General features: G+C 37.5%; 1 protein-coding gene across 2 annotated transcripts in view; it reads right to left on the bottom strand.

Moving 5' to 3' along the window:
- Window positions 1–1,161: 1,161 nt before the first annotated feature.
- Window positions 1,162–15,238, bottom strand: part of CFAP299 (cilia and flagella associated protein 299) — a 744,166-nt gene continuing 730,089 nt past the window's right edge. For both annotated transcript variants that reach the window (XM_066386151.1, XM_066386150.1), the window contains one exon: window positions 1,162–1,257. In XM_066386151.1, coding sequence (XP_066242248.1) covers window positions 1,162–1,257 — 96 coding nt within the window. The remainder of the gene's footprint in view (window positions 1,258–15,238) is intronic.

Below are 15,238 nucleotides of genomic sequence, written 5' to 3'. Positions count from 1 at the left end.
AGTGGAATCAGTGTTGACAAACTGAGACCTGGGCGCTAGGTGTGCTCATTGATACTGGGTGTTGCTCCCCTAGGCACTCTCAGTGGACAGAGGGCAGGAATATGCATATACACACACGTTAACATACATCCTGTATCTGTATATTGAAGATGATGAGACCATATCAGTACATCCAATTCTAATTTAATGCCTCTCTAGTCATGCTGACTGGGATCTGATATCTTTTGCCAGACCATTATGGCCCCCATAAATACATTCTTCTCACCTCATTGAAACTCTGAGCACTCTGCTCTGGGCTCCTCCCCAACACACACACACACACACACACACACACACACACACACACACACACACACACACTGAGACTTCTACCTTGATTGGTCCCACCTAATTGCCTCAATATTGGATTGTTTAGAAAGGGAAAAGAAGAAAATGGAGAGAAGAGGAAGAACTAAAGATTAATTTTAAACTACAGGTGGACTCTGAATGAGTTCTTTTCTCTTATGAAGTCCTCATCTCCCTGCAATTTTCTGGTTTCCCTGAGACTTCTTTTTCCTTGTCTTCCTTGTCCTGGGGTTCATATCATCTAGGTACTAAAACATATCTACTACTTTCATTCATTTTATACATCATCTCATGGGTTATTTCAGATTTCATTTACTCTGATGTAAGTGATGTAAAAATTAATAACTTACTGCTATTGAAACTCTTATATTTATATTTCTCTATTCCTGTCCCCGTGTGTGACTGTTATCAATATTCCATGAATTTATGCCATGTGGCATAAGGCTTGGTCTACTAAATTTGGTAGTAGTAGGACCTGAAACATTTTGATTTTGGAAAATCTGAGCTATAAAATGTATCCCTAATTACTGTATTCCTGAAGTAGCAATAAGATTTTCTCCCATGAAATGTTGCAATCAGTCTCACTGCTCAGGAATAAAAAACATAAATAAATAAATCTCAAATTATATTAAAAGGCTATCTGTACAATAAAGAAAGCAGTCAAGGTTATGGTTTCATCCTTTATTTCTTCAGTAACTTTTATTATTCTAATTTGCTTTTCAGCTACAGGACTCACTTATTATTCTAATTTATTTCTGGCTACAGGTTTCATTTAAGATTAGCAAGCAATTAGGGAACCATCTAATATGTTGGTAGTTAAGTCTTTCTTCTGGAAATGTGGTCAAAAATAACAGCTTGTATGTAGAGATTTGTCTGGATGGGGATTCTAGTAGAGTTGTCACCTGGTTGAGCCTAAAATATATAAATTACATCGTTAATCAGTTTAGTCCATGCAAATAAATAATTGGCATTAAATAAATTTTTGTCTTGCTTCAATATTGTAGCAAGCCCTTAAAAAGGCTGTTGCCATGGAGACATTTCCATGTTTTCCCCTGGATTCATTTTCAGAGAAGCAGTGATAATTTCAATCAGGAGCTTTATGACTCTGGGCCCCAGGGTAATACTTGTCTAGACTTGCTGAACAACATGGGTCACTAATTCTGTAGAATTCTCAGTGAAGGGCTTTGCAAACACATGTAATCACAGGTTAATAAATCAAAAGAAATCATATTTTGATTTTAAGCAATAAAAATCTCTCAAGTATAGAACTGATTCAGACTCTTGAAAATAATCTGTCCAGGATGGGTTTCATAAAAACGTCTTATCACATTAAAAACAATTAATATACTTTTCCTCCCATTCAAATTATAATCTTCAAAATAGATTTGTTCCTTTTACCTTTATTCAGTATAGGCTATCATACTTAGAACCTCTTAGGGGGCCCCTGTGGGAACCAATATTTACTGATATGATATTGATAAGAGAGAATACAGAGATACTAAAAGAATTAGACAACATCTACAACTTTTAGTTATTTGGCCTATGTTATATTTGATGTACAAAAGAATAATCTTGCTCTCTCTTCTTGTAGGAGGATGTTAAGAAATTTAGATCTGGGACTGGAATAAAGCTTTGGTATTGCCTTTTACCTATAGTACTTAATTTCTTGTGCTATAAGAAAGAAAATATTATATTCATCTTTTATGAAATAAATCAGTAAAACTGTAAAGATTTGAAATGGGTTAAATAAAAAGAGTGTCTTGATTGACTCACCCATCCAAGTTTTTTCTGCCTTTCATTGTTTTTGTGCTATTTTATAACTCTTTAAGTTGTAGAAATATGATAATAACAGAAAATATTCTTGTCTACAATGATACAAATGAATTGTACCTACTGGAATACAATTAATTATTGCCCTGTATTGGGACATGTTTTATATCTATTTGTAAGTTAATTTCAATTTTTCTTATTCCTCACATATGTTATGCTCTTTGAATTCTCCTGTGAAATGTTTATAATATCTTACAGGTTCCCTCAATAATTATTAAATTAAATTAAATCTTTGGAGTATTTATTTTATATCTATATGAGAATCACAATTATATTCTTTTAAAAAAATTTTATTCATTTTTAGAGAGAGAGGAGAGAGAGAAGGGGGAAGGAGCAGGAAGCATTAACTCCCATATGTGCCTTGACCAGGCAAGTCCGGGGTTTTTGAACTGGCAACCTCAGCGTTCCAGGTCGACACTTTATCCACTGCGCCACCACAGGTCAGGCACAATTATATTCTTTTAAGAAAAATTATCTTGTGAGGGATTCATGATGGCAGTGGAATAAGTGGAAGCTACACTCACCTCCTCCCCACACCAAACTGGAATTACAACTAAATTATAGAATAATTATCCTGACTAACCAACTGAAGACTAGCTTTAGAGACGTCTTATGATCAAGGATTTACTGAAGGTACATTGAAACAGGAAGGGTAGAGACATAAAAAGGGCTGGACCCATGATGATGGCTGAGATTCTGGAGGGATATCTCAACTTTAGGGAGCTCTCCCTGAAAAGTGTGGGGTCTAAACCCCAAGCTGGGCTCCCCAGCCCAGAGCACCAAAGCCAGAAACAGGCTCCAACATAACCTCTGGCTGTGAAAAGCAATGGGGTTTCTGTCTGTTAGGGGGAGACAGGAGTCCAAAGAAGTGCAGGTACCCTCTTAGAAGGCCAATGCACAAAATTTTGTTCAGTCTCTCACCCTGAGCTCTGGCAGAAGGAGGATGAGGTAGACTAGAGTCGCATGAGGAGTGTCCAGGGTTTGTGGCCTTGGGAAAGAAGCTGAAGGGATAGCGGTAGGATTCCTGTGCTGAATCATTCTCCCATACCACAGGTACCATCTTTCTTGGGTGGAGCACTCCTCTCACTATGGCATGTGTTAAGCAATAACTCCACCCTCTAAACTCCCTCTTGACCCACCCTGTAGACTTTATGCCCTGCTGAGGAGTCAGCTGCCTTGGCCAGGGTATAAAGGTCTGGGCAGACTGAGGGGTGTTGGTGACTGAGTTGTGTGGCTTTGGGGTGGAGGCCATTCCTTCCACTTTCCTGTGAACCTGACTCGTGGTTCTTCCTCACAGGAGATCTCGAAGATCAACAAGAACCACCCTTGGGGCTCCAGCTCTGGGCCTGGGGGCCCCACCCACCTGACTCCTAGTAGCTCCACCCTGCTGAGGTCAGGCAAAATCCAGAACAAATTGAACGGTATGGTTCTGGCACTGGGCCACACCTTCCATCTTCTCAGAAGCTTGATGGGCACTTCCCCATTGTTTCAACTCATGATTTCCAGCAGCCCTACCCTGCTGAATTCAGTCTTCTTCTGGTAGAATCTGAGACAGACTGAGTTGGGTAGCTCTTGAACAGGGGTCGTTTTTGCCTCATATGCCTGCCCAGAGCAAACCTTCTTTCCACAAGGCCAAATATATACTAATTTGGAATGGATAAACTCTGCTGGTCTCAACCTGAGGACTTCCTGACATGCCACCCCAACACAAAGGTATGTGAGCATCCAGCAGGTGGCAGCTAGACTTGTTATACCTGTGTATATCTGCTGAGTGGCCTCAGACCCATCACTGGCACTGAGCACAAACCTACAATCCATCTGGTGAATACTACTCACTCCTACCTGGATACTAACTGTGAACCAACCTCAGGCACCTCAAGTATAGCCAAAGTCTCTTTCAGTGACTGAACCTATCAGGCAACCCACATGTAGAGGCAAACAGAGATAAATCTTAAGGAGTTTTGGGACTTTTGTTGGCCTATTCCCAGGGCTCAGTGTTGGTAAAAGCTAGTCTTGCTGTGAGGATTGGTCCTTGCATGCACCCAAGCCAGAAAAGGCAGCCACAAACTTTGAATGGCTTGGAGCTCCATATAAGTTGTTGCAGACCAGTCACAGTCAGTGTCTTATATTGGCATGCACAGGAGTCCCTCCCAAGAAGCCATAGAACCAACATACCCAGTGGCCAGCTTCAGACAATGTCAGAGCAGGACACAATAAGCTTCACAAATGGCATATCCAAAGCGAGATTTTGTCAGACACCAAACCCTGCTGAGACAAATTCTGCTTTGTGTGGTCAGCACCAATCTCATTCCCTGTGATCAAGGTTGAGCCTCACAGTAAGTCCTATGCATAAATGAGCCAATAGTAATCAGAACTCAGTTACAATAGGAGGGCTCACATACCTCACACAAGAGTCATTCCTGGAGTACCCAGTTCAGGTGATATAGGAGACTACACCACTGAACCCCATAGAACACCTACTACATAAGGCCACCCCACAAAGACTGGGAGTCATAGCAGCTCTATCTAATACATAGATGCAAACATAAAAGAGACAGCTAAAATTAGGAGACAAAGAAAGAGGTCCCAAATGAAAGAACAGGAGAACTCTGCAGAAAAAGAGCTAAATAAAATGGTCGCAAGCAATTTATCAGATATAGAGTTCAATGTAATGGTTATAAGGATACTCAACAGCATAAAAAATACATGGAAATTATAAAAAAAGAACAGTAAAAAATGTACAATACAATACCTGAATTAAAGGATATGCTGGAAGAAATAAACAGTAGGTTAGAATGAAGCAGAAGATCAAATCAGCAATTTAAAAGACAAGGTTAAAAAAAAGCACCCAATCAAAGTAGCAAAAAGAAAAAGAAGTAAAAAGAATGAGAATATTTCAAGGGACCTTTACAACAACATGAAGAATAACAATATCCACATCATAGGGGTATCAGAAGAGAGAGAGCAAGGGTTAAAGAACCTATTTGAAGAGATAAAACTTCCTTAACCTGGTGAAGGAAAAAAAAAAGACTGACAAGTCAAGGAAGTACATAGAGTCCCAAACAAGATGAAACCAAGAAGGCCCATAATGAAAATGGAAAAAGTTCAAGACAAAAAGAGATTCTAGAAGCCACAAGAGAGACAGTGAGTTACCAACAATGAAGCTCCCAGAAGAATGTCAGCTAATTTCTCAACAGAAACATTTTGGACAGAAGCAATTTGAATGAAATATTAAAGTGATGAAAGCAAGGACCTACAACTAAGCCTACTATACCCAACAAGGACATCATTTAATTGAAAGAGAAATAAAGAGCTTCCCAGAAAGAAAAAGCAAAATAAGTTTGTTACCATCAAATCAGTATTACAAGAAATGTTAAAGGGTCTGCTGAAGAAGAAGATAAAGGAGAAGGAGGAGAAGGAGAAGAAAAAGAAGAGGAAGAAGAAAACGGGAATATAGTTAAAAGAATAAAATGGCAATAAATACATACCTATCAATAATCACTTTAAATTCAAGTTGTTTAAGTGCTTCAATCAAAAGACACAGAGTAGTTGAATGGATAATAAAACAAGACCCATATATATGCTATCTACAAGAGACCCACTCAGAACAAAAGATACACAAAGACTAAAAGTAAAGAAATGGAAAGAGATGTTTCTTGCAAATAAAAAAAAAACTAAAAAGCTGAGTAGCAATACTTATATTTGACAAATTATATACTTTAAAACAAAGGCTATAGTAGAGACAAAGAAGGACACTACATAATGATAAAAGGAGAAATCCAACAGGAGGATATAACATTTGTAAACATCTATGCACCCAAATAGGAGCACCTAAATATGTAAAGCAAATCTTGATGAATATATAAGGAGAGATCAATAGTAACACAGTTATAGTAGGGGATTTTAACATGCCATTGACATCACTGGGTAGATAATCCAGGTAGTAATTCAACAAGGAAATGGCAGCCTTGAATGACACATTACATCAGATGGATTTAATTAATATCTTTAGTGCTTTTCACCCCAAAGCAGCAGAATATGCATACATTTCAAGTGCACATGGAACATTTTCTAGGATAGACCACAAAACAAGTCTCAATAAATTTAAGAAGACTGAAATCATATGAAGCATCTTCTTTGACTCTAATGGTATGAAACTAGAAATCAATCACACATACACACAAACTAAAAAACACAAAGACAAGGAGACTAAATAACATGGTACTAAACAATAAATAGGTTAACAGGGACATCAAGAAAGAAATCAAAAGCTACTTTGACACAAATAAAAATGAGAACACAAGAACTCAAAAATCTGTGGAACATAGCAAAAGTAGTCCTACAAAATAATTTTATAACATTATAGGCTTATATCAAGAAACAAGAAAAGTTTTAAATAAAAAAAATAACTTTTTTTTCTGATCGAATAAATGGGTAATTTTATACATTTTTTTCAAAGCTGCAAACAGATTTTATTATTTTTTTGTCTTTTTAAAAAAAATAATTTTAATGGGATGACATTGATAAATCAGGGTACATATGTTCAGAGAAAACATCTCCAGGTTATTTTGACATTTGATTATGTTGCATACCCATTACCCAAAGTGAAATTGTCTTCTGTCACCTTCTATCTGGTTTTCTTTGTGCCCATCCCCTCCCCCACCACATCCCTCTTCTCTCCTCTCCCACTTCTCCCCCCCCGTAACCACCACACTCTTGTCCGTGTCTCTGAGTCTCTTTTTTTATGTCTTATCTATGTATGGAATCATATAGTTCTTAGTTTTTTCTGATTTACTTATTTCACTCAGTGTAATGTTATCAAGGTCCATCCATATTGTAAATTATCTGATGTCATCATTTCTTATGGCTGAATAGTATTCCATAGTATATATGTGCCACATCTTTATGCAGTCATCTATTGAAGGCCTTTTTGGTTGTTTCCATGTCTTGGCCACTGTGAACAATGCTGCAATGAACATGGGGCTGCATGTGTCTTTACGTAGCAATGTTTTTGAGTTTTGGGGGTATATACCCAGTAGAGGGATTGCTGGGTCATATGGTAGCTCTATTTTTAATTTTTTGAGGAACCATCATACTTTCTTCCATAATGGTTGTACTACTTTACATTCCCACCAACAATGGATAAGGGTTCCTTTTTCTCCACAGCCTGTCCAACATTTGTTATTACCTGTCTTGTTGATAACAGCTAATCTAACAGATGTGAGGTGGTATCTCATTGTAGTTTTGATTTGCATTTCTCTAATAGCTAATGAACATGAGCACCTTTTCATACATCTGTTGGCCATTTGTATTTCTTCCTGGGAGAAGTGTCTGTTCATGTCCTCTCCCCATTTTTTTATTGGATTGTTTGTTTGTTGATGAGTTTTATGAGTTCTTTGTATATTTTAAATATTAGGACCTTATCTGAGCTGTTGTTTAAAAATATCATCTCCCATTTAGTTGGCTGTCTGTTTGTTTTGTTGTCAATTTCTCTTGCTGTGCAAAAGCTTCTTAGTCTGATGGAGTCCCATTCATTTATCTTTGCCTTCATTTCCCTTGTTTTTGGAGTCAAATTCATAAAGTGCTCTTTATTACCAAGGTCCATGAGTTCAGTACCTATGTTTTCTTCTATGTAATTTATTATTTCAGGTCTTATATTTAGGTCTTTAATCCATTTTGAATTAATTTTAGTACAAGAGGACAAACCATAGTCGAGTTTCATTCTTTTTCATGTAGCTTTCCAGTTTTCCCAGCACCATTTGTTGAAGAGGCTTTCTTTTCTCCATTGTATGTTGTTGGCCCCTTTATCGAAAATTATTTGACCATATATATGTGGTTTTATTTCTGGACTTTCTATTCTGTTCCATTGGTCTGAGTGTCTGTTTTTCTGCCAATACCATGCTGCTTTGATTATTGTGGCTCTTTAATATAATTTGAAGTCAGGTATTGTAATGCCCCCAGCTTCATTCTTTTTCCTTAGGTTTCTGGGTTTTTTATAGTTCCATATATAGCTGGCGATCGACTTATGACCACAATTGGTTCCAACAGACCGGTCGTAACACGATTTGGTCATAAGTTGAGTAGGCTATATGTACAGAACTGTGAAATGATGTTATAAAAATCTTTAAGTCATATTTTATCATAATTTTCTTTAATTATTATTATATATCATAATTTTCTTTGTTCATTTTATGCCATTTGTATCATCTCTACACCATTTTGTTTCTTATTTTTACATTCATCAGGTTTAAGTAAAACACTGCATTAACAGTACAACTAGTTTAATATTTGCAAACACAATTTCCTCTTGGTAGACATCTTGGGAAGGGTTTGATGAAAAATATCCAAGACACAAAACACAAATTGCTGTACCAAGTCTGGGATAATAGTTGAAATGGTGCACACGGAGATGGTAGTGCTCCCAGAAGCTGTTTCGCACTGTCGTATGCCCAGCTGGGCAATGCTTGTGCTGCCAGGCGTGGAGCAGTTGTGGCTAGCAATTGTGGTCATAAGGTCAAATGGTCGTAAGTTGCAGAGGTCGTAAGTCGATCAATATTTGTAAATCTGATGATTTTTTGTTTCATTTCTTTAAAAAATAACATTGGAATTTTGATAAGAATTGCATTAAATTTGTATATCGCTTTGGGTAATATAGTCATTTTGACTATATTTATTCTTCCTATCCAGAACAAGAAATATTTTTCCATTTTATTGTATCTTTTTTGATTTCTCTTAACAATGCTTTGTAGATTTTATTATATAGGTCCTTTACATTCTTTGTTATGTTTATTCCTAGATTTTTTTTTTATTGCAATAATGAAGAGGATTATTTTTTTGAGTTTGTTTTCTGATGTTTCATTGTAGGCATATAGGAAGGCAATGAACTTTTGTATATTAATTTTGTATTCTGTGACCTTACTGTATTGGTTTATTGTTTCTAGTAGTCTCTTTGTGGAGTCTTTGGGGTTTTCGATGTATAGGATCATATCTGCAAAAAGTGAAACCTTTACTTCTTCTTTTCCAATATGAATGCCTTTTATTTCTTTTTCTTGTCTGATTGCTATGGCTAGAACTTCCAGCACTATGTTGAATAAGAGTGGAGAGCATGGACAACCTTGTCTTGTTCCTAATTTTAGGGGAAAAGTCCTCAGTTTTATGCTATTTAATGTGATGTTATCTGATGGTTTATCATAAATGGCTTTTATTATGTTGAGATATTTTACTTCTATACCCATTTTGTTGAGTGTTTTAAACATAAAATTGTGTTGCATTTTATTGAATGCCTTTTCTGCACCTATTGATAGGATCATATGGTTTTTGTACTTTGTTTTGTTGATATGGTGTACTACATTGACAGTTTTATATATGTTAAACTATCCTTGTAATTCTGGGATGAATCCCACTTGATCATGATGTATTATTTTTTTAATGTGCTATTGTATTTAATTTGCTAGTATTTTGTTTAGTATTTTAGCATCTGTATTCATTAGTGATATTGGTCTGTAGTTTTCTTTTTTTGTGTTGTCCTTGCCAGGTTTTGGTATGAGAGTTAAGTTGCTTCATAAAATGTGTTTGAAAGCATTTCTTCTTATTATTTTTGGAAGACTTTGAGTAGAAGAGGAGCCAAGTCTTCTTTGAATGTTTTATAGAATTCACTAGTATAGCTGTCTGGCCTGGACTTTTATTTTGGGGGAGATTTTTGATAGTTGTTTCTATTTCCTCCCTGCTTATGCGTCTGTTTAGGCTTTCTGCTTCATCATGATTCAGTTTAGGAAGATTGTATTGTTCTAGGAATTTATCTATTTTTTCTAGATTGTTAAATTTGATGGCATATTGTTTTTTATAGTATTCTACAATAATTCTTTGTATATCCATGATATCTGTGGTGATTTCTCTTCTTTCATTTTGGATTTTATTTATTTGAGTTGTCTTTTTTCCTTAGTGAGTCTTGCCAAGGGTTTGTCAATTTTGTTTATCTTTTCAAAGAACTAGCTCTTTGTTTTATTAATTTTTTCTATAGTTTTTCTGTTCTCTGTTTTGTTTATTTCTGCCCCGATTTTTATTATTTCCTTTCTTCTGCTGGTTTTGTGTTGCTTTTGTTTTTCTTTTTCTAGTTCCTTAAGATGTGAAGTTAAGTAGTTTCCTTGGGCTCTCCCTTGTTTGTTCATATAGGGCTGTAGTGATATGAACTTCCCTCTTATTACTGCTTTTGCTGCATCCCAAAGATTCTGATATGTCATATTGTTATTTTCATTTGTCTGTATGTAACTTTTGATCTCTTTTATTTCTTCTTTGATCCACTCAATTTTTTTTTGTATTTTTCTGAAGCTGGAAACGGGAAGAGACAGTCAGACAGATTCCTGCATGCGCCTGACCGGGATCCACCCGGCACGCCCACCAGGGGCGACGCTCTGCCCACCAGGGGGCGATGCTCTGCCCCTCCGGGGTGTCGCTCTGCCACGACCAGAGCCACTCTAGCACCTGGGGCAGAGGCCAAGGAGCCATCCCCAGCGCCCGGGCCATCTTTGCTCCAATGGAGCCTTGGCTGCGGGAGGGGAAGAGAGAGACAGAGAGGAAGGAGGGGGGGTGGAGAAGCAAATGGGCACTTCTCCTGTGTGCCCTGGCCGGGAATTGAACCCGAGTCCCCCGCACGCCAGGCCGACGCTCTACCGCTGAGCCAACTGGCCAGGGCCTGATCCACTCATTTTTTAAAAGGCTGTTGTTTAGTTTCACAATTTTGTGGGTTTGTTTACCTCTTATTTGCAGTTGAATTCTAGTTTCAAGGCTTTATGATTGGAGAATATGCTTGGTATGATATCAATGTTTCTGAATTTGTGGATGTTATTTTTGTGGCCCAACATATGGTCAATTCTTGAGAATGTTCCATGTACACTAGAGAAAAACGTATACTCTGGCACTTTGGTATAAAATGTTCTGTAGATGTTTATCATATCCAATTGTTCTAGTGTTTCCTTTAAGGCCACTATTTCTTTATTGATTTTCTGTTTGAATGAATGATCTAGAGCCTCCAGCGGTGTATTGAGATCTCCAAGTATAATTGTATTTTTGTCAGTTTTTGTTTTTAGGTCAGTGAGTAGCTGTCTTATATATTTTGGTGCTCCTTGGTTTGGTGCATATATATTAAGAAGTGTTATGTCTTCTTGATTCAATGTCCCCTTTATCATTATGAAATGACTGCTTTTGTCTCTGATTACCTTTGCTGTCTTATACGCAGCATTGTTAGATATGAGTATTGCTACACCTGCTTCTTTTTGGATATTATTTGCTTGGAGTATTGTTTTCTAGTCTTTCACTTTGAATTTGTTTTTATCCTTGTAGCTTAGGTGTGTTTCTTGTAGGCAGCATACAGTTGGATTTTCTTTTTTAATCCATTCTGCTACTCTGTGTCTTTTTATTGGTGAGTTTAATCGATTTACATTTAGTGTAATTATTGACATTTGAGGGTTTCCTATTGCCATTATATATATTGCTTTCTGATAGTTTTGTACTTTGTTTGATTCTTTTCTTTTGTTTTTCTATCATTTGTTTTTGTTTGGTTGTAATCCATACTTCTTTTCTCTGTTTCTTCTTTTTTCAAGCCATGTGCTTCTGTGGTGGTTTTTTCAAGGGTGGTTACCATTAAGTAATGGAAAGGGTACCTATCATGTTCATTGTATTACATTATCACATGAGTGCTTCTGCACTCCATCCTCCTTTGCTACTGTTAATGTTTGTACTCTCCCCTTTTCTGTTTTTGTTATTACAGATTAAATTTGATTTTATTGTGTTCTTGAGGGAGCTTTTACTTGTGGTTTTGTTTTGTTTTCTTCTTTGTATTTGGTCGGAAAACCCCCTTTAGTATTTCCTGAAGTGGGGGTTTTCTGGTGATAATTTCCCTCATCTTTTCTGTATCTGTGAATATTTTTATTTCTCCTTTGTAGTTGAAGGATAGCTTTGATGGGTATAGTATTCTTGGATGGAAGTTCCTCTCTTTCAGAACTTTAAATATTGGGGTCTATTTTTTTCAGCTTGTAGAGTTTCTGCTGAGAAATCTGATGAAAATCTAATGAGCCTTCCTTTATATGTTGTATTCTTCTTTTCCCTGGCTGCCTTGAGAATTTTTTCTTTGTCATTAGTTTTTGCCAATTTCATTATGCCTTGGAGTAGGTTTGTTAGGGTTAAGATAATTTGGTGTTCTGCTTGCTTCTTGAATTTGAGGCTTTAGTTCTTTCCACAGGCTTGGGAAGTTCTCATCAATTATTTGTTTGAATATGTTCTCCATTCCATTTTCTCTCTTTTCTCCTTCTGATATACCTATTATTCTTATGTTGCTCTTTTTGATGGAGTCAGACCATTCCTGTAAGGCTTTCTCATTTTTTAAAATTTGTAAGTCTCTCTCCTCTTCTCTCTGTAATGCTTTGGTTGCCTGTCTTCTATGTCATTAATTCTCTCCTCTATCTGGCCTGTTTTATTAGCTAAGCTTGTTATCTCATTTTTTAGTTCATGACTTGAGTTTTTCATCTCTGATTCATTTTCATAGTTTCAGTTTTCTTGGTGATGCATTCTTTCTGTTTGTTGAATTGTTTTTGAGCTCCCTAAATTGCCTTTCTGTGCTTTATTTTATATCTCTGAGTATTTTTAGGATTTCAATTTTAAATTCTCTGTCATTTAACTCCAAGTTCTCCAAGCCATTGAAATTTTTTTCTATAGATTTTTCCTCATTGACCTGAGCTATATCTCTGTCTTTTGTATCCATGATATTCAATTTATTTTTTCTTAATGACATTTGAGAGTGGTATTGTTAATAACAATAAGTTGATAAACAAAAAAATTAAAGATAAAGAAAATAAAAAGTAAAAAATTAAAGAAACATTTTTTTAATAAAAAACTGAAAATTATATTTTGCTAAATGGAACAAAAACTACATAGAACAGAGGGCCTGAGTTGGGGAGAAGTGACAAAGAGGCATACAATGAGGTAATAACCCACAAAATGCTACAAGGGAAAAATTTGGATCAAGAATAAAATAATTTGCTTGTAAATGATGGTTGAATAAGAGATATAGTGAAAGAGAAAAGAAGAAAAAAAGAAAAAATACTGTGAAAGATGCAATTTCTATTGTATTAAGTGGAACAAATATTACATAGAATGGAGAGCCAGAGTTGTGGGGAATGCTAATGAGATAAACAGCAAAGCAAAAAGCACACAAAATGCCACAAAGAATAACTTTGAATCCAAAATAAAATAATTTGTTTGTGAGCGAGGATCAAATGAGAGGAAAAGTGAAAGAGAAAAGAAGAAACCAAAAGAGAAGAAGAAAAAAAGAGAAAAGAAAAAAAAAAGGAGAGAGTTAAGGTTTTTGGAATGTAACCCTCATAGAGAGAAAAAAAAGAATAAAAAATGTAACACCTATGGGTAATGAAGTTCAAAATGAAAAGAAAATAATAAAATGGAAAGAGGATAAAAGGACCAAGGTGGAAGAAAAAAGATACAAAAATAAAAAAAAATGTAAAATGTTATAAAGAATGAATTTTTTTCTGGTTTTGAGAGGTTATCTTCTTTCTTATTCTTCTTTCTCTTTTTGGCCAGTGGCACTGTACCCCAGATTCTGCCCCTGTGACACTCTTAAGTAGAGATTTTCAGTTGATGTGTTGCTATGGCAATGACATAAACTAGGCCTCAGTCCCATTGGTAGGTAGGGCTTGTTAGTGTTTGCAGACTTTGAAAATGGGAGAGTCCATTTTCCCAGAGCCTCTCCCCCAGTCTCTCCTTCCTGAACCAGCAGCCTAAGGACCCAGCTGTGATGTTGCACCTGCCACTTCCTGGAGAGCAAGAGGCTCTAAGAGCTACTAAAATCACCCTCTATCCCCACTTAATGCAGGGTTCTGGGTAAGGCCTTGCTAGCCCAAACCACCAGCATAATCAGGCAGGGCTGGGAACCGATTGCTCCTCAGGTGTCTCTCTATGAGCCTCCAGGTATGTCTAGTATGCCTCCGCACTTTGCGGGACTACTCTCCCCAGGCCTTTTTGCACTTTATAACCTGTACTGGCTGGGAAGAAGATGCCCCAGTCATTTCCTGCAGAACAAGAGGTCTTAAAAGCTGCCAAGTCCTTCTTCCAGGTCCTTTCAAAGCACAGCCCTAGGTATAAAAGCTCTGCCGACCAAAACCACCAGCTTAAGTGGGCAGGGGAGTGAGCTGATTTCTGGTAAGGCTCCTTTCTAAGGTTACCCTGTATCGGCTGGCAGGATGTTGCCCCAGCCACTGCCTGCTGAGCAAGAGGCCCTAAAAACTATCAAGTCCCCCCTCCAAGTTCTATTATATCGTAGACCTGGGAAAGAAGACCTTGTCAGCCAAAGCCATTGCCAGCGTAAGCCAGCTGGGCAGTGAGCAGACTGCAGGTTAGGCTCCTTTCAGCGATCCATGGGTCTTCTCTCCATAGGCTGTCTGCAAGCTGCCTATGTGTCCTTCCCTCAGCACTTTGTAGTTTTTTTCCTGAAGAATTTGCTTTGTTAGTCTGTATGGCTGGCGGAGGCGCCTCACCTGGAGAGGTCTGGGCATAGGGAAGCCAGTTTTGTGCACTCCTTGTGTGCTGTTGTTTGGGGAGCAAGGATTATACAGAGACTCTGGCTGCAGCCCATGCAGAAGGCCACTACTGACAGTCTCCGACCCAGCCCCTTCATCCAGGGACACAGGTGCCCATGCCCGAGGTGCTAGGGGGAACCACTCGTACACTGCCCATGCTCACTGATCCAGAGACTAGGGGTAAACAAAGCCCACTCCGCAGGCAAGCCACTCGCTCACCTTTGCTGGGGGTTTGCTGCTGGTGTTAGCTCCGTGCAGGTTGAGCCATGGGCACACTCTCTCCTCAGCTTGAATGTTTCCACCCTTAGCCCTTCTTTTCTCTCAGTTATGAGTGAATAAAATTTTCCTAGGGTCAGTGAGGGAAGTGGAATATTCCATTCTCCATCTTATTTCCTTCAGAGTGGTTTTTCAGCCATCTTTTTGCCCAACCATACCTTTGTTTGATGTATGTGTATTTCAGATGCTCCTGGGATTGTTTT

The sequence above is a fragment of the Saccopteryx leptura genome, chromosome 5 (genome assembly GCF_036850995.1).
Source record: "Saccopteryx leptura isolate mSacLep1 chromosome 5, mSacLep1_pri_phased_curated, whole genome shotgun sequence".
In the NCBI taxonomy this organism is placed as follows: Eukaryota; Metazoa; Chordata; class Mammalia; order Chiroptera; family Emballonuridae; genus Saccopteryx; species Saccopteryx leptura.
The sequence above is the reverse complement of the archived record's forward strand: the minus strand, read 5'-3'. Positions and strand labels throughout refer to the sequence as shown.